We start from the raw sequence: 24,537 nt of genomic DNA, 5'->3' as shown, positions 1-24,537 counted from the left end.
ATTCTCATAGCACCTGATCTGGGAGTGAGCCAAGTGAGCAGCTAGTTGGGAAGCCAGCCTATCAGGAGCACAAAAAGAAGTGGAAAAATGAGAAAATACGATATTGATTTGTTCATATTTCTAACAAATAACTCCTTAGATAACTGAAGAAATCACTGCACTCCAGGGCTAACCAATCTCTGTTCAATCAATCATACAACAGGTATTTGTTGGATGCCCACTATGTCCCAGGCACTTTTCCTCTTGAAGCTTACCCTCCAGCTTTGAGTCACTGGGGAGTTTGCACTTGGCTACACCAACAGTCCTGGAATCCCACAACTGACAGTTCTTTAGGGTTGTCAGGTACAGATGTCTGAAACTCTGCCCCAAATAATGCATGGCATAGTGCTCTTTATAGGGAACACCTGGTTTATCTAAAGTTTAAGCAAAGTTAAGTTTTTGTGGGGTTTTTTTGTTGTCTTTGTTTTGGTTTAGAAAAAAATCACATGTAATGAATCCCTCATTTTGAATATAAGAATAAGGTATGTAATATTTATTAAATTATTTCTTCTTACTCGATAACATTGCATCAATATTGGGAAGGTGCCAAATTACTAGCCTGTCCATGGCACCAACATATCCTAGTCCAGCCCTGCTTGCATAGGTGCAAAGATAGCAGCTAGGCCCCCTTCACACCAAACTAGACTTACAGCAACCCTGTAAGACTGCTCTAGAACGCCTTTGCACAAAAGTGCATGGGAACCGACTCCTGCCTACAAAGAGAGCATAATCATGAAAGCCTGGGCATACATTTATTTTTCTTAAGGTAAGCTGCCACAGGCCAATTTCCAGAACCAAGTCAGTTTCAGAATAAACACCAGTTAGACTCTAAACACATCTCAGAAGGCCATTTAAATCTTTACTGGTGCTTTTTTCAAAATGTCACAGGGGATTCACTTCACCTGTGACACATCAAGGCAACTGCCCTCAGATCTCTGCATCTTCTCCCAAACTCCTGAAAACACATTCTTAACTCCCCCCACTGGCTCTGTTTTTCTTCTCTCTTCCTCCTTCTGCTGAAATCTTTTCTCCTATGAATAGCTCTGTGTTCTTTCTAATGCAGATCAATCCAGCTTTTGAGTAGTTCTTTTAATTTTCTTCTCCTTTCTTCAAAGTAAAGCAACAGGACAGAATTCTGTTACACATTAATGTTCAATCCAATAAAGGTAGATATCTTCACAGCCTCTTTTCCTCTTCTGATTTCAATAAGTAAAGAGCCTCTCTTGACTGAGGTAACATAACCGTCACCACAAAAAATAGGCACCGTAACCAGAAGACATAACCTCTAGGCCATCCATGGTTTTATGTATCCACACATAATCATTGTAGTAACCAGGATTTAAATCCATCTCTGGTTAAAAATCAAGAATGTCACTTGGGCTGAGAAAACACCTTTCAGCTGTTGATACTGTTCACCTTAGCCCCTCATTGACACGTGTGAAAATATAACCAAAATCACCAAACATTGGGGGCAAAAACAGAATGAAATATAGAAACCAAACACAACAAATAGGAGAATGAACCCCAAGGAAGCAGAATTAACACAGGAAGCAAAAAATCTTTTAAGATGAAAAGAAGATTCTAGATAATATTATATTAATTCTTTTAAAGCAAACAGTTGTTATGAAAAGGAAGAAACCACAGTTTTTGGAGATCAAAAAGTAACTGTCAAAACAAATTTAAAAGTTTAATAGATGGGTTGAACAGAAGAATGAACACAACTAGAAATTTAAAAATCTGTAACCTGGAAAATCAATTGAAAGATTCTCACTGCAAAGAGCAGAGTTGACAGCTATGAGTGAAAAATAAGGAAGTTTTTTATCTAAAGAATGCGAGTCTCCTCTACATTATCAGGCCCAAAGAAGTATGAGAATGAGACAGCAGTCATGTTCTACTTTCCCCACTCTTTCGCGAGTAACTGGTAGTAGACAGACTGGTGTGAGGGAGCCTGGTTAGGAGGGGATTCACTCCACCTCTAGGCTGCCATCTAGTACTTACCGCATAGTGGCTGGAAATGAAGAGGGTCTTAAATGATAAAAAATAAATACTTCTACTCACCCACTCCACAGTACCAGGATTTCAACTTTTCACTATCAAGTCTTTGTTCTCTTTTCCTCTCTTCCTCTCCACTTAAGACTTACCCTTTCTTTGAAGCCTTATTCAAGTCTCAACTCCTGCATACACCTTTCCAAGTGCCCTGTCTTTTAGAGAGTGTTACAGAGACATACTAGATCTCTTCTCTATACTCTGCACTCAGAAAAGAGATCATATGTTTTCTGCTATGAAGATAATAAATGAGTTTGATGATAACAGCTGAAATGTAATGATCAGAGACTGTTCTCTGCAGCACCTCATATGATATAATAAACAACTGAATCCCTTTCAACTGTTGGAATTTGTCTGTTTCGTCAAACATACATAGAACTAGTCTTAAAAGAAGTTAATACACCTAAGGCATTTTTCTCCCCAAATGACCAGTGCTTGTTTCTCACCTGATATATTGATTCACAGACAGCTATTTGTTTTATTAGAAGTTTGGCATCTTCATGACTTTTGATATAGCCTTTTGTAATACTATACATCAAGCTGAGGTACTTTTTGATCTGCACATCTGCAATTCTTATCAGTATTGGTACTATTATCTGGAATAATGAGAAGAAGAAAAAAAAACCTGTACATTTCATGAGGAAAAGCACCCTCTGAGGCAGAAATTCATAAAGTGTCATCTCCAGACCAGCAACAGCAGAGCCCACAAACTTGTTAGGAATGCAAAATCTCAGGTCCCTCTGGAGACCTGTGGAATCAGACACTCTGGGGTGGGGCCTAGTAGTCGATGTCTTAGCAAGTCCGCCAGGTGATTCTGTGCCTACAAAAGTCAAGACCCACTCTCTAAAGAAGGTGAAGCTTAGTGAATAATTGACTCTTGCTTTAGGGGAAAGTCTCTAGCACTGCCTTTTCCCTCATTCTCTGTACCCCCAGATTTCAGAAAACCCCTAACCAGGTCTCCTAAACTGGGTCATAGTTACTCACTGAACAAATCATCTCTCTGTGCCTCAGTTTCTTCACTTGCAAAATAAAGAACTTAGGGTATCTAAGATCCTGCTTAGTTTTATATTTCTCCAATCATAAGCTAAGGCAGGCTAGTGTCATGACTTAAGAGAATGGGATTTTAAATATACACCTCTCTAAATTCAAATGCAAGCTCTCCTATTCACCAGCTCTGTGACCTTGAGCAAGTTATTTAGTGACTTTGAGGACTCAGTTTCCTCATGTGTAAAATGAGGAAATAATATCTAAGTACCAGAATTCCAATAGTGGGGCTCCTCAAAATCCACATAGTCAACTCACACAGACAGGGGGCTTCCCACAGGGTTAAAGTGATGTCAGAGCGCAGGGGCAGATGGCGAGGAACTGGGTAATAAGGGAGAAAAAAAAGTGAACCAGGAGATGGCATCATAGTGAAGGAATTACAAGAGCAGAGAAGGGAATTTTTTTTTTTTAAGCTGCTATTTTGCCTTTGAAACTTTGGGCAAAGGGAGAGATGTTTAAAGAGGATTTTTTCAAAGTTACACTCTACAGTGCACTGACACTCCTTGAGCTATCCTTTAGGGCACCTAAAGATTGTCAGTATTCTTTCACGTTTTCCAATGCAGGTTTGTTTCTTTTGAAAGCCACATTATGCTGACACTGGCTATGAGCCATCTAACTTTACATAGTGGTGAAATCTACCTCACAAGGCTATTCTATTAATTAAACCAGATAATTTATGTAAAGTGCTTTAAACAGTTCCTGGAAAATAGTGAGTGTTCAATTAAAAACCATGATAATATACTTCACTGAGATTTGTCAGAGCATGCTAGACAGAAGGGACAACTAGTTCAGAACATTGCTGCCCACACTCTAAATGGATTTGGTTTTTGTAAAGTCCCTAATCAGGCAAAAGGAGTCAGGCTGGTGGGATCAGGGGAAAGCAAAAAGAAGCAGCAGATAAGCTGCAAGTCTGCCTTTCTTCATGGCCCAGGATGCATTGCCCTCCTACACAAATAACTCAAAATCTTGTGCCCAGCTACCACCAGACTCCTGCAAGTTAGCTCACTGCAACCACAGTATTAACAGCACAAAGCCCTTTTCAACAGACAGCATAAACACTACCCTATAAAATCTCCAGCAAGCCTTTGCTTCTTTGCAGTTGGCTTCTTTCTTGCAGGCTGCCCGTTGTTTCCCTGGCAATGTATTTTTCTACTGTCTCTAATAAATAAATATGCCTTTCTTTATCTACAACTGTCTTGGTAAATTCTTTTACTGCCGCGCCGCCAGCCCAGATAGCTGTCACTCCCCTGTGTCAGTTTCCACAATAATACACTTTTAAATCTTTGTTTCATTTTAAATACTTTTCACGAAGTATTACTTCTAAAACAATTATTTTACATTTACCTGCATATGATCTCTATATAAACACTGATTACCTAAAGAAACTTCTACCTTCCATTTTAAGTCTTTGCCTCACACAACACATTCTGATTTCTAGGGGAGTTTACATGACGGTGGAGTTACACCTTACATGAGCACTTTGCTCGAAACTCAGCTCATAAGGAAAAAGCACATTGAATCAAAATTACCCTTTAAACCAGGTATAGTAACTCTGAATGGTAATTCTTATGAACACTAAAGTTTGGTTACACCAATGTAGAATAAATGAAGGAACAAAAAAGAAAATCTGTAAGCACAAACTGGGTAGTCAAACAATTCTGCCTTAAAGATAACTATTAAATGTTGTGGAGAATGGGGACTAGTTGGAGGAGTCTAATATGTGCATTTCACCATCAGAGTTTATAGCAATTTTTTTAATGTTAAGTCTCTGTATCTAACTTCAATAAATACTAATATAATAGATTTGCTTGATGTAATAAGAATTAAACAACAACAAACATGGCATGGCAAGTGAAATCATTTAAAGCCCCGAAGTTAAAAACTTATGTAATGCAACTCCATTGGAAAGAGAGAAAGGAGGTTTAAGAATTGAAACTGAAAGTATAAAAATCTGCCTTCAGTATCAACACCAGAGTCATGGAATGAAGGCATAGTAATTGTTAAGGAAATCGAAGGCCACAGTAAAATTAAATTCCATAGGTAGTATCCTATGTGACTGTGGAGCTATGGAGGAAATATTTTTGTTTCTGTACAGTTTGGGAGACATGAACAAATTTTACTGAAACTTAAAGAACTTGTCTTTGGGTTACCCTGCTTCTACTGGCACCAAGATTTTCATTCATTCACTCAACAAATATTTGTTAAGTGCTTACTAAATGCCAGGCACTGTTCTGGAGGCAGAGGTTACATCAATGACCAAAACAGGCCGAGTATGGTGGCTTATGCCTGTAATCCCAGCACTTTGGGAGGCTGAAACAGGAAGATTGCTGGAGCCCAGGAGCTTTAGACCAGCCTGGACAATATAGTGAGATCCCATTTCTATTCAAAAATGTAAAAAGAAAGACCAAAACAAAGATCTCTACCTCATGGAGAGTACATACAATATACAGTAAATCGCTGGTAAGTACTGTGGGGAAAAAATTAAAGTTGAGCAGGTAGAGGGGAATCAGGAGGATGAGGTAGAAATTGAGGGTGTGAAGGGTGGGTTGCCAGTTGACATAGGCTGGTCAGGAGAGGCCTCTGTGACAAGGTGAGATTTGAGCAATGGCTTGAAGGTGATGAGAAAGGGAACTATGCAGATACCTATTGAGAAGGTGTTCCAGAAGAGACAACTTCTGCTCTCATTTCTTTCAAAACAATGAGGTTTCTTACTCACTTAACACACAATGTAAAAAAAGAATTTTTATATTTTATTTTATTATTATTATTATTATTTGAGACAGGGTCTGGCTCTGTCACCAGAGCCATCATTGCACTCTGTCTGACTGGAGTGCAATGGCACAATCTCAGCTCACTGCAGCCTCATCTCCTGGGCTCAAGCGATCCTCCCACCTCAGCCTCCCAAGTAGCTGGGACCACAGGTGCACACCATCATGCCCAGCTAATTTATTAATTTTTTGTAGTGATGGGGTCTTGCTATGTTGCCCAGGTTGTCTCAAACTTCTGGACTCAAGCAATCCACCCACCTAGGCCTCCCAAAGTGCTGGGATTATAGGTGTGAGCTACCACTCCTGGCAAATCTTAATATTTTAAAATGTGAAATCTTACCTTGAAGAGAGGAAGAAACCTAATTATTCTTAAATATCCCATTATTACTGTAAGCTGAATAAAAGCCAAGTTGTCTGGTCTCAATTTCACAAAGTATACACAAAAGATATCAATGATTCCAATAACCAGGATAAAAAATTCCAAAGTATTCCAACATTGTTGAAAATATTTCCTTTTCAAAATTATTATCTGTATAGAAAACAAATGTCATTTCATAGCACCTATACAGTAATGTTGGGGAGAAGAAATCTATAAAATTAACAACTAAGTTCTTAACTACAAATGAGTTATATTCCAAAAGTTGAGCTTTAAGTTACTCATTTGGAATCCCCCCCAAAAATTATTTTAAATCTTCACCATTTATAATTTGATTTAAAATATATACTCTATAATAAAGCTGGAATGCCAAAAACAAGCATTAAAAATAGCAATAAACAGATTCATTGCAATACTATTAATAATAAAGTATGAAATAGTGATGCTCATAAATCACCTTTTACACATTTATACTAATAATTAACTCACATTTTAGACAAGGACCTAGCAAACCAATTCTTATTCACTTATTTATTTCTTGCATCATTACACAAAGTATTTGAGGGAAACGTCCATGTCTGGATTTTCAATTCTCCTTTACCTGATCCTTGAGAATCTCTCTACTTTTATGATACTTAACTGATGTCCAATACCATGACTCTTATACTAATTTCACTATTAAACTTGGAAAATTCAAAAAGGTTACTAAAATTCTAGGATCTCATCAACTATCATAGCAAATGGCTCTTGGTATCAAGTTACTTCAATAATATGACAAAATAGATTCAAAATACCTGAATTGCTGTTTTTATAGATTCTATTTCTATTTTAAACAGTACCTTCAATGTTGATTCTAATACATATAAAAACATAAAATAGTAGTTTATTGATATCAGTGCTGACACATTTAAATCTCCTGCCATTGGCCACAGATGTATTATCATAGGATAAATATATATCAAATTTATAATCTGTCCTGTATATTCAAATTCTTCAGAAAATACTGTGTGAAATATAAAAGTCAGAAATGCATTACTCCTGAAAAGAGATCAGATAAAATGTTAGATCACTTAAAAGTATAATTAGCAGCTGAAGTTCAATATTTGTTTAAACAAATCATTAAAATTAATTTGAAGACTATACATAATATAAAATAATAGTAAGCAAAAATCAAAAGCATATTTTCTATACATAAAAATCATAATGAAGAAAGGTAAAAAATATGATTTTTAAAAATCTATATCAGGGATGGGAAGCATTTTTAAAACTCAAGGCCACAGTACCTTGGAAACAATGCAAAGATTCATAAATAAAAACAAAAAACAAATAAATTTAGAGGAAAACAAATTACACATTGGATTGTTTAAAATCAAGAATGGAAAAAATATTATATTAAATAATTACTGACATACATTTATTAAAACTTTTCATTCCATCTAATGTAGAGCATGACAAAAAGAAATTCTTTGGATATATGTCAAGGTCCTACACTTTTGATTTTTTGTATATCTCTTTAAACTGATTAAATGGAAAAAAGTAAAAAAAATTACCAGAATTTGTTATAAAAGGTTAATGCCCACTTAAAATTTAGCAGCATTAACGCCCTTGGTATGTTCTTGTTTTGGCATGTTCTATTGGTATAAAAATTATGTCTCTCTGCTCTAAAAAGTATGTAAGCTCACAATTTATAAAACTAAGTAAAATATCTACCCCGGTGAAGTAAAATCTGTGTTTTGTGATATTTTGGAAAATTGGTTACAGGTATTATTAAGGTCATGTTGTGTTTTTCCTAATTATAGATCAACAGAATCACACAATAGAACAGATGAAATTAAACAGAGCTAGATCTAGTCTACCAGTTGGCTATTTCTCACCCCTGCTCTATGTTATATCCAGAAGAATATTAAGCAGACCGCAACACACTACAACCCTCAGACACAGAAATTAAAACTTGAAGGATCCAAATATGACCATCCTTTCTCCCTTCCTGACTATTCTCTAATAGAGATGTCAATGAAGTTGCTAAAACAGAATGGAAGAAGAGAAGCAAGCACCACCCAATCAGTGAAAATAAACCATAATATCGTTTTTCTTAAATAAGGAAAATTGAGATAAGCTATTCTGACAATGTAGAAATGGTAGTGTTTTCAAGTATGTTTCTATTAAAGGTTCACAATACTTACTCAGGTGGAATAAAATGTATCTTTTCTATACAATATTCCAAGAAAGTTAAAACACTTTTAAACTTTATAAGCCAACTTCTAGTTTTCATATAAGTTGAAACATCATAAATACTCATGAATCTAACAGAGAAAAATGTACATATGTGTTATAATAAAAAGCAAGTACTATATTTTGGGTTAATATAAAAGGGGAAGGTGTAATAAGTATAAATTTAATATGGACCCACCAAATAAGCTCAGTCTAGTGCCTCTGCATCCATCCACCTATCCATCCATGGTCATGGTACAGGAGTAGTTTTAGCATGAGACTCCTGCTGCCTCTGTTCCTGACCAGAGGTTGAACATAAGTAAAGCTTCTCTAGACCATTTCTTTGGAGTTTGGAATCAAGCTTTCCTTTGTCATGCTCGTCTGGCCCAACCCTCTCCAAGGCCCTGAAGGCTCTAACTTTCCCAAACTTTATTCCAGGGACTGGTAAAGATCTTCCAAATAGATTACCTGGCTGCTGAAATGTTATCTATCACCCAGCCAGGATCTCCTATTATTATTGCCCCACAGATTTGTGTTAGATCATCTATTATCTAATGTTTGCCAGGACTGTAACCAGATATTGTTATATCTCCAAGATACAGAGCTTTTCCCACCAGACTTAATTGTGCTTGTCAGCACCAGCAGTTGGGTCAATTCTTCCAGAGCCTGCTCCACCCCAGGGAGCAGTCTAATGGCACCCTCCAGGCTTCTAAACCTCCTCTGTCTGGTAATTTAAAGTGAAGATAATATAAAGGCAAAATAATTATAATAGTAATTGAAGTTATATAAGTTCCTTTTCATGGATTCCCTAGTGTCTTATCTAATTACACGACAGTCCAATCTTTCTCCAGATTCCCCTAATGTCACCAAGGTTATAAAACTTTAGAGGAAAAAAAAATAAATCAATAAAATAAAAAGTAGATGGATAGATGGATGGAAGGACAGACAGATGGACAGACAGAAGATGGATAGATATAGATATGTGAAACAATAGATTGATCAATCAGGACATTTAATTCTCATTTTATTCATTCTTCATATAGCCATTCAATCTTGGAAATATCAATTAAAGAAGTGTTACACTTACTTTCCTTGGATGGAGTAATAGCATTTTGCTGCACCAATTAATATCCGGGCTGCCTCTATTTCAAGAATTCCATTGTTACGCTGTTTTTCAAAGCTACTCTAAACATACATTAAATGAAGATTACAAAAGATCAAAACATAAATGGAATGTATTCTTCTTAACCCTTACATAGCCCTCACTATTATTACTGAACTCAATATATCAAAATATGCCATTACAAAAAATTATGTAGTAGGAAATAAATTTCATTCAATGCAAATGTTTACAGAATACTCATTTTTATAAAGTACAGTCCTGAATGTTATGAGATAAAAAGGGTCTTAGCTTTCTAGAAAATCAAAATGTATACCACTCAGCCAGGCATGGTGGCTCACTTTGGGAGGCCGAGGCAGGGGGATCACTTGAGTCCAGGAGTTCAAGACCAGTCTGGGCAACATGGTGAAACCCCCCATCTCTACTAAAAATACAAAATTAGCTGGGCATGACGGCACATGCCTGTAATCCCAGCTACTCAGGAGGCTAAGGCAGGAGAATCGCTTGAACCCAGGAGGCAGAGGTTGCGGTGAGCTGAAATCACACCATTGCACTCCAGTCTGGGCAACAGAGTAAGACTCCGTCTCAAAAAAAATTATATATATATAGACACACACACACTTATATACACATATTACATATACAACTCAAAGATTTTACTTCAGTAATATAAATAACATCAGTAGCATCATCTTTCTACAGCAGAATAGAGAGTGCAAAGTATTAATTCTAAGTGTAACTAATCATTTCAGCCCCACAAAGAACTACCAAAAGAAAAAGATAGGCTGTATTGTTGTGTCAATCCTCCCCCTAAAATAGCAGAAAAATTATAGCTTCTACATGACACTGACATTACACTCAGAGGTTCGCGTTACCTCCTGGAACTGCTGCCTACATTTCCTCACATACTGACCATACACTTTGCCTATCCATTGTTTAGAAATGTTGACTCCAACCACTACTGCATTTAACATATTTTCTCAAGTCTTAAAATTCGAGGGATGATAGTCATTTCAGGAAAGGAGAGAATTCACACCACTTATATCTCAAGACAATTCTCATTCACTCATTAGCTCCTTTTCCAGAAGATAGAAAAATGATCCACCAGTAACAGCTTTGATAAAGGATATGCAAATTCTGAAGCTGCCTTCCAAACGGTATGGGGCAATGGCCAGGCTCTCTCTACTCTGAGAGCTACTGGAGCACTTAGTGGATTTCCCTACATTGTAAGCCTCCGTGATGGCCCTGGTAGGATATCCACTGTGAGAAAAGTATGTCCCAGAAGCTCAGTCCTGAGGCCTACCTCCAGTGTTTACACTTGCAGTGTTTCTGGCCCTGCTGATCAAGAAGTAGGCCTGGATCAAGAAAATTATGATTTACTAATATGATGGATTGTTTATTTATTCATTCATCCTTTAAACAAATGTTTATTAAATGCCTACTCTGTTCCAAGCCCTGTTTTAGGGCAATGGAGGTATAGTCCAAGGTTTTAAGGGGTTCGCAATCTAGTGGGGCAGGGGAAAAGTTAGATGCATATATGATAAAACAGGAAATTAAGGGGATAACGTTCAGTACAGGGTGTTAATCAAACTTGATGTAGAGATGGGATCAGAGGGAGTTTCTCTTGGAGGAGATGATACCTCAGCTGAGTTTTAAGGAGAAGTACAATTATCCAGATGAAGAATGGTGGTGGGGCGAGCAGAGTGAAGAAAGAGGTAGGCAGAGGGTGGCATCTCTAGTGCACATACAGAGGTGAGAAACAGTATGCTGAGTGCAGTAAAAAACAAGTTGTGGGGCAGAGCATCAGTTAGAGAAATAGTCAGAGGCCAGATTTTAAAATACCTTGTATATTGTGCTTTGACTTAATTTCATAGGTAAACTTTTCTTGGAATGTGATATACACATTCTGTGAGATACTCCTTTAACCCCAATCCCTGAAAAACTATGCAGGGCAGGGGAAAGGGTAAGGAAATGTTGCATTCAATAGTCCCTCTTGGAGAATCTCAATGTATATCAGCATATTAAAAATTCTGAAGAGTTCTACAAGAAGTTCTAAAAAAAACCCATTTAACTTTATTTAAGCCACCATTTCCCAAACTACTTTGAGCATGGAAACTTCTTTTTTCATGCAGTTTCTATTAGCATCCCATGGAACAAGTGTTCTTTGAAACTCACAATGGAAAATGTAGGCACTGAGGAGTCATTTAGGGTTTTAAGCAGGAAGGAGGTATAGTCACATGTCTTTTAGTAAGTCACTGTAACTTGAGAATGGAAATATTGGAGACAAGGGGACCAACTGAAAGTTATCATCCGGACAAGAGATTATGACAGCCTAAATTAAGATTCACAAGGATGGAAAGGGGTGTATTTGACAAATATTTAGAAGGTAAGATTGATAGAGCTTGGAGAAGGATAGAGGAAGAGGACTGACTCCAGCAACCAACGGTCTAATTCACTAACACTTGGAATATAACAGTAGGCTTGGGATGAGTTCAATATGGATTTGAGATAGAGTGAAAGGAGAAGCTGTCTAGCCACCACTGGATTCATGAGTCTAAAGAGCTGGTGTTGAAAGGTATGGAAGGAAGATTATAGATTTGTAGAGCATCTATGCATAGTGTTAAAATCATGAGCGTAGCTGGGACTAAAGAAGGAGAGACTATAAAGTAAGAACAGTGGACAGAGTTAATTGTCCTGAGGTGCACCAACATTAAAGGGTTAAAAAGAGTTCATAGAGGAGACTGAAAAGGAAAGGGGTCATAAACACAGGAAGAATGCCAGAGTAGAAGGTACTCTTAGGAAAGCTATTCAAAAATAGCACGCAGCAAGTCCTTCCATGGGATTGTTGGTTTAAAAAAGTAAACATGGTAGGTCATTATAACAATGACTGAAGTGTGTCATGCCTCCCTGTGTCCATGCCCACTTTTCAATTGGCATCGCTATTTCTCCATTAAGAGGTGTAATCTACTTTTCTACTCATTGACTCTGGACTGGCTTTGTGATTTGCTTTAACTAATAAAATGGGGGTAAAAGTGACATTGTTCAGGCTCCAGAGCCTGGAACTTAAGAGGCTTTGTGGCTTCCCCTCTCACCCTGTTGGAACCCAGAGACCATGCTGTGAAGAAGCCCAGTCCACCCAACTATAGAGAATAGACCATAGAGGGGAGAAACAAAGCACCCTGGAAGACAACCAGCATCAGCTGCCAAACCTGCGAGTGAGGACATCCTGGACCCTCCAACCATAGCTGATCTAGGAAATGACCACAGGCATAAGAGTGATCCAAAGTGAGACCAACAATAGAATCACCCGGATTGCCAACACACAGAACCATGAGAAATAATAAATCATTGTTTTAAGCCACCAAGTTCTGGGTTGCTTGGTTAAACAGCAGAAGCTGACTAAAACAGGAAAAAGCAGTATCAATTGTGGAGAGCCTCCAGAAATTAAAACATACTGCATTAGCTTTGGAACTGGGTGGTGGGCAGAGGGTAGGGGGGGCAGTGAGAAGACTGTTAGTGGAAGCTGGAAGAGCAGTGGGGAAACTGCAGCAGGAGACTGGAGGGAGGCAGCCATGCTATCAAAAGGCAGTACCACTGGCCAGGCTGTCACCTGAGGCAACTTGGAAGACAGAAAATGTACCTCATGAATCTGCTAAGAGGATTTCTAGATTTCTAATATTCCAGGAAAATTAAAAGTGCTGCTTTTTGTTAGCTTCATATGATAAGGTAGAGAAAAAAGGAGACAGGGACAAACCAAGGAAAAATAGTTCAGTCTTAAAGCAGAACTTAGACAAAATATAGAAGCCATGATTTTCCAGGTTGGAAAGTAAACGTGTTTCTCATCTGTGGTTTCTACAGCTGGCAAAGATCTAAGAGTAAAGACCAAAACATGCCAAATTGTAAAGACCATCAATGCTGAGAAGAAACTGCATCAACTAAAGGGCAAAATAACCAGCTAACATCATAATGACAGGATCAAATTCACACATAACAATATTAACCTTAAATGTAAATGGGCTAAATGCCCCAATTAAAAGACACAGACTGGCAGATTGGATAAAGAGTCAAGACCCATCGGTGTGCTGTACTCAGGAGACTCATCTCACATGCAGAAACACACATACGCTCAAAATAAAGGAATGGAGGAAGATCTACCAAGCAAATGGAAAGCAAAAAAAAAAAGCAGGGGTTACAATCCTAGTCTCTGATAAAACAGACTTTAAACCAACAAAGCTCAAAAGAGACAAAGAAGGCCATTACGTAATGGTAAAGGGATCAATTCAACAAGAAGCACTAACTATCCTAAATATATATGCACTCAATACAGGAGCACCCAGATTCATAAAGCAAGTCCTTAGAGACCTACAAAGAGACTTAGAATCCCACACAATAATAATGGGAGACTTTAACACCCCACTGTCAATATTAGACAGATCAACAAGACAGAAGGTTAACAAGGATATCCAGGACTTGAAATCATCTCTGCACCAAGTGGACCTAATAGACATCTACAGAACTCTCCACCCCAAATCAACAGAATATACGTTCTCAGCACCACATCACACTTATTCCAAAATTGACCACATAGTTGAAAGTAAAGCACTCCTTAGCAAATGTAAAAGAACAGAAATCACAACAAACTGTCTCTCAGACCACAGTGCAATCAAATTAGAACTCAGGATTAAGAAACCCACTCAAAACTGCACAACTACATGGAAACTGAACAACCAGCTCCTGAATGACTACTGGTTAAATAACAAAATGAAGGCAGAAATAAAGATGTTCTTCGAAACCAATGAGAACAAAGACACAACATACCAGAATCTCTGGGACACATTTAAAGCAGTGTGTAGAGGAAAATTTACAGCACTAAATGCCCAAAAGAGAAAGCAGGAAAGATCTAAAATCAATACCCTAACATCACAATTAAAAGAACTAGAGAAGCAAGAGCAAACAAATTCAAAAGCTAGTAGAAGGCAAGAAATAACTAAGATCAGAGCAGAATGGAAGGAAATAGAGACATAAAAAACCTTCAAAAAATCAATGAATCCAGGAGCTGGTTTTTTGAAAAGATCAACAAAATTGATAGACTGCTAACAAGACTAATAAAGAAGAAAAGAGAGAAGAAGCACATAGATGCAATAAAAAATGATAAAGGGGATATCAGCACTGATCCCACAGAAATACAAACTACCATCAGAGAATACTATAAACACCTCTATGCAAATAAACTAGAAAATCTAGAAGAAATGGATAAATTCCTGGACACATACACCCTCCCAATACTAAACCAGGAAGAAGTTGAATGGCTGAATAGACCAATAACAGGATCTGAAATTGAGGCAATAATTAATAGCCTACCAACCAAAAAAAGTCCAAGACCAAACAGATTCACAGCCGAATTCTACCAGAGGTACAAAGATGAGCTGGTACCATTCCTTCTGAAACTATTCCAATCAATAGAAAAAGAGGGAATCCTCCCTAACTCATTTTATGAGGCCAGTGTCATCCTGATACCAAAGCCTGGCACAGACACAACAAAAGAAGAGAATTTTAGACCAATATCCCTGCTGAACATCAATGCAAAAATCCTCAATAAAATACTGGCAAACTGAATCCAGCAGGACACCAAACAGCTTATCCACCAAGATCAAGGTGGCTTCATCCCTGGAATGCAAGGCTGGTTCAACATATGCAAACCAATAAACGTAATCCATCACATAAACAGAACCAAAGACAAAAACCACATGATTATCTCAATAGATGCAGACAAGGCCTTTGACAAAATTCAACAGCCCTACATGCTAAAAACTCTCAATAAACTAGGTATTGATGGAATGTATCCCAGAATAATAAAAGCTATTCCTGACAAACTCACAGCAATATCATACTCAATGGGCAAAAACTGGAAGCATTCCCTTTGAAAACTGGCACAAGACAGGGATGCCCTCTCTCACCACTCCTATTCAACATAGTGTTGGAAGTTCTGGCCAGGGCAATCAGGCAAGAGAAAGAAATAAAGGGTATTCAGTTAGGAAAAGAGGAAGTCAAATTGTCCCTGTTTGCAGATGACATGATTGTATATTTAGAAAACCCCATTGTCTCACCCCAAATCTCCTTAAGCTGATAAGCAACTTCAGCAAAGTCTCAGGATACAAAATCCATGTGCAAAAATCACAAGCATTCCTATACACCAATAACAGACAAACAGAGAGCCAAATCATGAGTAAACTCCCATTCACTATTGCTACAAAGAAAATAAAATACCTAGGAATCCAACTTACAAGGGATGTGAAGGACCTCTTCAAGGAGGACTACAAACCACTGCTCAATGAAATAAAAGAGGACAGAAACAAATGGAAGAACATTCCATGCTCACAGATAGGAGGAATCAATATCGTGAAAATGGCCACACTGCCCAAGGTAATTTATAGATTCATTGCCATCTCCATCAAGCTACCAATGACTTTCTTCACAGAATTGGAAAAAATTACTTTAAAGTTCATATGGAACCAAAAAAGAGTCTGCCTTGCCAAGACAATCCTAACCAAAACAAACAAAGCTGGAGGCATCACATACCTGACTTCAAACTATACTACAAGGCTACAGTAACAAAAACAGCATGGTACTGATACCAAAACAGAAGTATAGACCAATGGAACAGAACAGAGCCCTCAGAAATAACACCACACATCTACAACCATCTGATCTTTGACAAACCTGACAAAAACAAGAAATGGGGAAAGGATTCCCTATTTAATAAATGGTGCTGGGAAAACTGGCTAGCCATATGTAGAAAGCTGAAGCTGGATCCCTCCCTTACACCTTATACAAAAATTAATTCAAGATGGATTAAAGACTTAAATGTTGGACCTATAAACCATAAAAACCCCAGAAGAAAACCTAGGCAATACCATTCAGGACATAGGCATGGGCAAGGACTTCATGACCAAAACACCAAAAGCAATGGCAACAAAAGCCAAAATTGACAAACGGGATCTAATTAAACTAAAGAGCTTCTGCACAGCAAAAGAAACTACCATCAGAGTGAACAGGCAACCTACAGAATGGGAGAAAGTTTTTGCAATCTACCCATCTGACAAAGGGCTAATATCCAGAATCTACAAAGAACTTAAACAAATTTACAAGAAAAAAATCAAACAACCCCATCAAAAAGTGGGCAAAGGATATGAACAGGCACTTCTCTAAAGAAGACATTTATGCAGCCAACAGACACATGAAAAAATGCTCATCATCATTGGTCATCAGAAAAATGCAAATCAAAACCACAATGAGATATCATCTCACACCAGTTAGAATGGTGATCATTAAAAAGTCAGGAAACAACAGGTGCTGGAGAGGATGTGGAGAATTAGGAATGGTCTTACACTGCTGGTGGGAGTGTAAACTAGTTCAACCATTGTGGAAGACAGTGTGGCGATTCCTCAAGGATCTAGAACTAGAAATACCATTTGATCCAGCAATCCCATTACTAGGTATATACTCAAAGGATTATAAGTCATGCTACTATAAAGATACGTGCAAACTCTGTTTATTGAGGCATTATTCACAATAGCAAAGACTTGGAACCAACCCAAACGTCCAACAATGATAGACTGGATTAAGAAAATGTGGCACATATACACCATGGAATACTATGCAGCCATAAAAAATGATGAGTTCATGTCCTTTGTAGGGACATGGATGAAGCTGGAAACCACCATTCTGAGCAAACTATCACAAGGACAAAAAACCAAACACCACATGTTCTGACTCATAGGTGGGAATTGAACAATGAGAACACTTGGACACAGGGCGGGGAACATCACACACCAGGGCCTGTCATGGGGTAGGGAGATGGGGAAGGGATAGCGTTAGGAGAAATACCTAATGTAAATGATGAGTTAATGGGTGCAGAAAACCAACACGGCACATGTATACATATGTAACAAACCTGCACGTTGTGCCCATGTACCCTAGAACTTAAAGTATAATTTTAAAAAAAAAAGACCAAATCCAGGGTGCTGCCAGTAAAATATGGCCTCCACTTCCAAATCAAATCAAGGGTGTGGCTGAAGGCCCTTTGTTAAAACCACCCAAAGATTCAAGGTCGTACTTCATCTACCTTCTCAACAAGACTAAAGGCCTCCTCAGACTCATATCTGCATTGTCTGGTACAGTCAACAGTCTACCTGAAAAGAAACTGTGAAGCGGGGCGGACTAAACCAGTCATTGAAAAGAAACAATTTTTACGGCAATTGTGCTACATTGAACAAAAAGGGACCGAGACAGTTCTAAGTGAATATAAACCTTCCAGTTTTCTACAGGCAGAAATCAAACTGAGAAAGCCACTTGGCTACAAGCATGGATTATTTCCTATGGAAACGGAAAGAATGGGGAGAATTGGTATGTGTGCCCAGATGGATTTCAGAATTGCCACGGACACGTAATTTCTCAGGCCATCCCATTCTTCCCCTTCTTAAACAGTAGTGTCTCTTGATCATCACTGAATATTTGGTGTCTGGGGGACAGAGAGCTTTTCTTTTTAGTTCACAGGTCTCTAGATCAAGAAGAGTCACACTTCAGGAGAGGCAACCAAGGAGCCTCTCACCTGGATTGCAGATCATAAGATACTGGACTTTGAGTCTGGTAGCAAATAGGATGTAGCTTTTTGGGTTGTTGGAAAAGGGTGAGTCTGTTTTACATGTAAGAGGGGTAGAAATATTGTGGCCAGTGGGCAAACTGTGGAACAGTAAATATGGCCACAAATTCTGTGCATGTCTTACTATCAAGAGGTTGAGTCTATTGCCCCACACCTTGAATTGAGGCAGCCTCATTCACAAGTCTGGAAATTAGGTACTGGCCCTTTTGCCTCAGTTTTCCCCTAGGTGGCTTCTCATTCTTCAGAGGCTAGGTCAGCTTCTTTGCGTGGCAGTCTCAGGGTGGCATTCAGAGTGGGAAAAAGGTAGAAGCTACAAATCTTCTCAATGCCTAGGCTCCAGAACGTTCACAAAGCCACTTTTGCCATATTTTATGCTCAAAACAAATCACAAGAACAGCCCAAATTCAAGGGGTAGGATAAAGATACCACTTTTTAATAGGAGGCTCTGCAAAGAATTTGTGGCCATATGTAATTTTCTACTGTGGACGAGAGCCTTTCAAACTCTGAGACTATGTTAAACTAAGTATAGAAATGTTTAAAAGAATGAAAATAATTTCTTCAGTTAAGAAGAAATATGTTCTTCAAGCTGGGAGCAGTGGCTCACACCTGTAATCCCAGTGCTTTGGGAGGCTGAGGTGGGCAGATCACTTGAGGCCAGAAGTTTGAGACCAACCTGGCCAACGTGCCAAAACCGCATCTCTACTAAAAATACAAAAATTAGCTGGGCATGGTGCCAAAACCTCGTCTGTACTAAAACTACAAAAATTAGCTGGGCATGGTGGCACGCACTTGTAATTCCAGCTACTAGGGAGGCTGAGGCACAAGAATCTCTCGAACTCAGGAGGCAGAGGTTGCAGTGAGTCAAGATCACGCCACTGCACTCCAGCCTGGATGACAGTGCCAGACTTTGTTTCAAAATAAATAAAATAAATAAATAAGAAGAAATATATTCTTCAACAGAAAAAAATGAAAGCAAAAAAAAGGAATTTATGTTAACAGAGATTTGAAGGACATATCAGTTCATTGCAATGTGTGGCCTTTACTGGAGTTCAATTTGAAAACATGAACTGTAAAAATAAATATTTATCACATTTCTGAGACAATTGGAAATCTTACCACTGAGTCGACATTTGATGTTATTAAGGAATTATTGTTCATTTTTAAGTATAATGTTAGTATTTTATATTTTTAAAAATACTTTAAAATTTAGAGATATATACTGAAATATTTACAGACGTATGATTTGTTTCAAACTAATACGTAAGATGGGGGTTAGGATGCAGCAGGTATTGGTCACATGTGGATGGTTTTTAAGGTTGGGTGACAGGTACATGAGGATTTATTACACTATTCTATCTACTTTTGCATATTTTAGGAATTCTTAATATTGACAATAAGTTTTAAAAAGAAACTAAATAAGAATTCTGGGCACAATTCGTATTTTATATACATTTTATATTGAATAAAATTTGTTCTATTTGATTATAACTCCAGTTTAAAATGTACAATTTGACAAGCTGGTATAAACTTGATTTTACCAGGTAATCTTCCTATATTTATACCGAACATTTAAATATTAGTATTACAACATTTCAAGAGAATTTTTGATTCATCAGATTTATTTTAGCTTATTATATCTCTAACAGTTAAATTAGCACTTGAGAGAATTTTGTATAAATGGAACTCAGATATGTTAAATTTATAAAAGCAATTTTAAATATTTGAAAATGTTTAATTATCTGGTATGTAAATAGCACCAAACATTATTCTAAGGGCCCTCAAAAGTGACTGCTAAAATTTGCCAGACATAGAAACAGGATAATAAGGTTTGTGACTTAAACTTTAAGCCTCAGGAAGGAGATTTTTTATTTTTTAACTTTAACAAATCACACATTAATTTTAACAATCAATAGACTATCAGAAGGTAAAGAAAAGTTTTCAAGTCATCTGAAAATCATATGCAAGGATCAAAGACATTGCAAGAAAAGAAATTTTAAAACATTATGTGAACAGCACCAACCATTTGTATTGCAGCTACATGCAATCTGGCTTCTTCCATTAAAGCTTCATCTGTTGTGGATTCTGTCTTCATACCGTCATGTGAAACGGGGGAAAACTGAACCGTATCAGATGACATTTTAAAACATAAAGGGATAAAGTTAAAAATAAGTAAAAATGATTAGGAACTGGCAAATGCTACTCTCAACAAAGATTCCAATAATTCAAAGCAGAATTGCTAGAATGAAGAGCTATGTAATGTTTTTTCATATAAGAAGTGTTGCCTTCAATTGTTCTAAAGTAAATATTCATTTGGGGAGATTTATATCCCAAGTTCTTCTCTAAACTTATCTATATGCTTGACTGCTCTCTAAATCAGCCCATGTTTTCTGCTTTTTATAACACTTCCACCAGGAGAGAATTATCAGTATCTTAAGCCATTAAAAACATTATCTTGGCAGAGGCCATTGATTGGTACTCAACCAGCCAGATTGTAAAACATCCATTCTCCTGGTATTTGGCAAATAAAGCTGGATAACCAAGACCTTCTCTTTAGAGACAGAATTCAAACTCATTTCACCAAAATAGCAAAGCCGGTAACTATCTCCCCTCAGTTTTCTGACATTTAATTAGCAGAATCAGGTCTTTAACAACAGACTAAAGCAAGCGAGGCAGACCAAGGGAAGGAAAGGAAAACTACTTTTTGCCAGGTATCAACTCACAGGAATGTATTCGATCCTCGTTTTATCTTCTACTAAGGTCCAGTTAACATTTGTCAAAATTTTTTCTGTTTTAAACAAAATTATTGTGTTCTGTACTATCTCCTGTATGTGCTGAGTGGCATTTTGCAAGGTCATTTGTCTTGGGAGGGAAAGAACACACAAATCTGTGACAAAGACAAAAGCAAAGGCCTTAATAGAGTGCAGTGAGGACTGCAAGGGAAAGCAAAAAATGTTGCATAATCATGTAGTGAAATCTTGAGATCACCTGCAAACCAGAGTGGTTAGAGAGAGGACAATTTTTCATACAAAACTTTCCAGAAGATTACCCAACTATTTGTTTCTTTTTGGCTGTATAGCTCAACTTTATCTGACTCAACTGATAAAAAATGTTTATTAGTTTCCTTGCTTTCCCTATAGCTAAAGACATGACTACTTCAATGCACCCAATCCATATTCCTCAAAGTGTAAAGGGTACAGGTGGAAGGGCTGCCTATTAAACTATGCAAATTCCTGGGTTCCACTCCATACCTACAAAATCAGATGGGCTTGAAAATTTGCATTTTAATAAGTTCTCTAATTGTTTCTTATACTGTACATAATTTAAAGGCCAGTGCAGTAGAGATCCCTCAAGTTTAACATCTCTGTTTTCCGGCCAGTGAATCAATATGTTCAAAATTTGTAGCATTTTGTATTTTCTTGGGGTATGAACTACAAGGCTCACTTACCAAAGAGAAGAATTAAATGAGTAAATAAGCTTAGCCTACTTACTCACAATTCCATCTCAATAAAGCTGTTCTCTCCTTATAATTGCATATGAAATGTCTCTTCAAGGGTTAAATGGCTTCTAGATGTTTCAGTTTAACTTTATTTCATTCTCTATGGGACACTGCGTACAATGGAGTGATTTGAAGTTTGGGGATTCAGAAAGGTCTGTAGGGATATCCCTCTCAAACATCAGGATCAGTTCACTGTAACCTGGAGCAAAGACGCATCTGACTGCCTGCTGCCTTGGATTTAAAATTCCCATGGCTAAGACCGCACAAGGAGAAAATGTATTCATTTGCCCAATTAGATCCCACCCATATGATGGGGCAACAGCCACTTTCCAGTTGCTCAGGGGAAGTATGAAGGCATGTGGGCTACTTGGTGGCACCAGTACATCTGAATATACTCCCAGTGTTTAAGATAATCCTGGAAGAATATGAAGAGGGACCTCTTAAAAGCATTAGACCAGGTGGAAGGAGTTGGTTTGAAACTCTGACTGATAAAACTCAAGTCCGACAAGCACCTGCTAAATGTGTACCACATGGTATTTCTAGAAAGGATGAACATTGACTCTGAAAAGATAAAGTACTTGCTATACAATCTTTATTCCACAGTGAGTTAAAAGAAATTCTGAAGCTTGGTTAATACAATCAAAAATTTATAGAGGGGAAAAAAAGAAACAAGAGAAAGAAAGCATTGTCATGATAGTAAAATCCCTCACTGATCTCACTTTTGAATACCAGAGTAGGAGGAATCACAAGAAAGGCAGCATGAGAGAAACCCACATATTTTATCTTAAAAAAAGAGAGTCAGCTGGGTCAGGATCCCTGGCAGCCAAAGGGATTTGGTAGGAAGGAAAGTGTGAGCAAGACTTCGGGCATCAAATTAACTTCACTCATGGTGCCTTGTGAGCTTTTGCCAATCCAAGCACACCTTTTCACTGCAAACAAGAATAAACCGAGACCAGGCATGGTGGCTCACAACTATAATCTCGACACTTTGGGATGCCAGGGCAGGAGAATCCCTTGAACCCAGGAATTCAAGACCAACCAGGGCAATATAGCCACACCCTGTTTCTACTAAAAAAGAAAAAAAAAAATGAGCTGGGTGTGGTGGTGCAAACCTATACTCCCAGCTATTCAGGAGGCTGAGGCAGGAGAATCACTTGAGTCCAGGAGGTCAAGGCTGCAGTGAGCCATAATCACACCACTGCATTGCAGCCTGGGTGACAGAGTGAGAGCCTGTATCTTTTTTTTATGTTTTAATTTAATTTAATTAATTAATTTTTTTTTTTTTGGAGGAGTTTCACTCTGTCACCAGGCTGGAGTGCAGTCGTGCAATCTTGGCTCACTGCAACATCCACCTCCCGGGTTCAAGTGATTCTCCTGCCTCAGCCTCCCAAGTAGCTGGGACTACAGGCATGAGCCACCATGCCCAGCTAATTTTTATATTTTTAGTAGCGACGGGGTTTCACCATGTTGGCCAGGATGGTCTCGATCTCTTGACCTTGTGATCCGCCCGCCTCGGCCTTCCAAAGTGTTGAGATTACAGGCGTGAGCCACCGCGCCCAGCCCTGTATCATTTTTTTTTTTTTTTTAATGAAGAAGAACAAACACAGCCTGGTGGGGTGGTGAGCACCTGTAGTCCCAGCTACTCTGGAGGCTGAGCCCAGGAATTTGAGATCAGCCTGGGCAAGATAGTGAGCCGTTGAGAGAGAAGAGAGAGAGAGAGAGAGAGAAGGAAGGGAAGGGAAGGGAAGAGGAGGGGAGGGGAGGGGAGGGGAGCAAGTCCATAACTAGGGAAAAAGGAGAGCTGTCTAAAATCTGCCCCACGTGCTAGCCTCACTCAAACATTGGAGCCCTTTGCTTTGAGGTGGGCTGTCACAGGAAGTTCTGCAAGAGTGTTTATGAGGCACAGTTCTAAGAATGTGCAGGACTTTCTGAAAACACCCAAGCAGAGCAGTGTTGTCTCTTATGAGTAGGACAGGATGAATATATCAGGCTACTTCCATATTTAGAACAACTGTCCTTCAACATTATCCTTCCTTTGCCCTCATTAGTTCCATGCTCTACGAAAAACCTTTTGATTACCAATTTGGTTTATCAAGAAAATTGGTATCAGAGGTGAATACTGTGATAATGGTCACAAAAATTTCAGACATAGAAATTCATCCTCATTATAAACTAGTAAATCGGCCTTCTGGTTTATTGATGAATCTGTGAATGCGGTGCAGGCATGCCTTGTCTCATTGTGCTTTACCTTATTGTGCTTTGCAGATATTGCAGTTCTTACAAATTGAAGGTCTGCAGCAACCCTGCATCTAGCAAGTCTATCGGCACCATTTTTCCAACAGTATGTCCTCGCTTCATATCTCTGTGTCTACATTTTGGTAATTCTCACTATATTTCAAACTTTTTCATTATTATTATATCCATGATGGCGACATGTGATCAGTAATCTTTGATATTACTAATGTAATTGTGTTGGGGCACCACAAACCGCACCCACATAGGACAACAATCAGTAAGTGTGTGTTCTGACTGCCCCTCAGACTGGCCATTTCTGCATCTCTCTCTCGCTCCCTCCCTGGGCCTCGCTATTCCCTGAGACACACAATGTTGAAATTAGGCCAATTAATAACCCTACAATGGCTTCTAAGTGTTCAAGTGAAAGTAAGAGTCATACATCTCTCACTTTAAATTAGAAACTAGAAATGATTGAATTTAGTGAGGAAGGCAGGTTGAAAGCTGAGATAAGCCAAGCACTAGGCCTTTTGCACTAGTCAG

At 38.2% G+C, this 24,537-nt stretch overlaps 1 protein-coding gene and 1 long non-coding RNA gene across 4 annotated transcripts in view; one reads left to right on the top strand and one right to left on the bottom strand.

The window, feature by feature from the left end:
* LOC129048791 (uncharacterized) overlaps positions 1-24,537 on the top strand; it is a 116,825-nt gene that overhangs the window by 32,009 nt on the left and 60,279 nt on the right. For all 3 annotated transcript variants that reach the window (XR_008511430.2, XR_008511428.2, XR_008511433.2), the window contains one exon: positions 24,028-24,140. This is a non-coding gene — a long non-coding RNA (uncharacterized LOC129048791). The remainder of the gene's footprint in view (positions 1-24,027; positions 24,141-24,537) is intronic.
* The window catches only part of SLC9C2 (solute carrier family 9 member C2 (putative)), a 111,483-nt gene that overhangs the window by 27,499 nt on the left and 59,447 nt on the right, over positions 1-24,537 (bottom strand). The window contains exons 11-17 of the mRNA XM_024239952.3: positions 20,987-21,150; positions 20,287-20,382; positions 9,572-9,669; positions 8,457-8,576; positions 7,113-7,311; positions 6,238-6,426; positions 2,532-2,681 (exon numbers count right to left, since the gene is read on the bottom strand). Coding sequence (XP_024095720.2) covers positions 2,532-2,681; positions 6,238-6,426; positions 7,113-7,311; positions 8,457-8,576; positions 9,572-9,669; positions 20,287-20,382; positions 20,987-21,150 — 1,016 coding nt within the window. The remainder of the gene's footprint in view (positions 1-2,531; positions 2,682-6,237; positions 6,427-7,112; positions 7,312-8,456; positions 8,577-9,571; positions 9,670-20,286; positions 20,383-20,986; positions 21,151-24,537) is intronic.

This window comes from Pongo abelii, chromosome 1 (genome assembly GCF_028885655.2).
Source record: "Pongo abelii isolate AG06213 chromosome 1, NHGRI_mPonAbe1-v2.0_pri, whole genome shotgun sequence".
Lineage (NCBI taxonomy): Eukaryota > Metazoa > Chordata > Mammalia > Primates > Hominidae > Pongo > Pongo abelii.
Note: the sequence above shows the minus strand (reverse complement) of the source record. Positions and strands in the feature narration are given on the sequence as shown.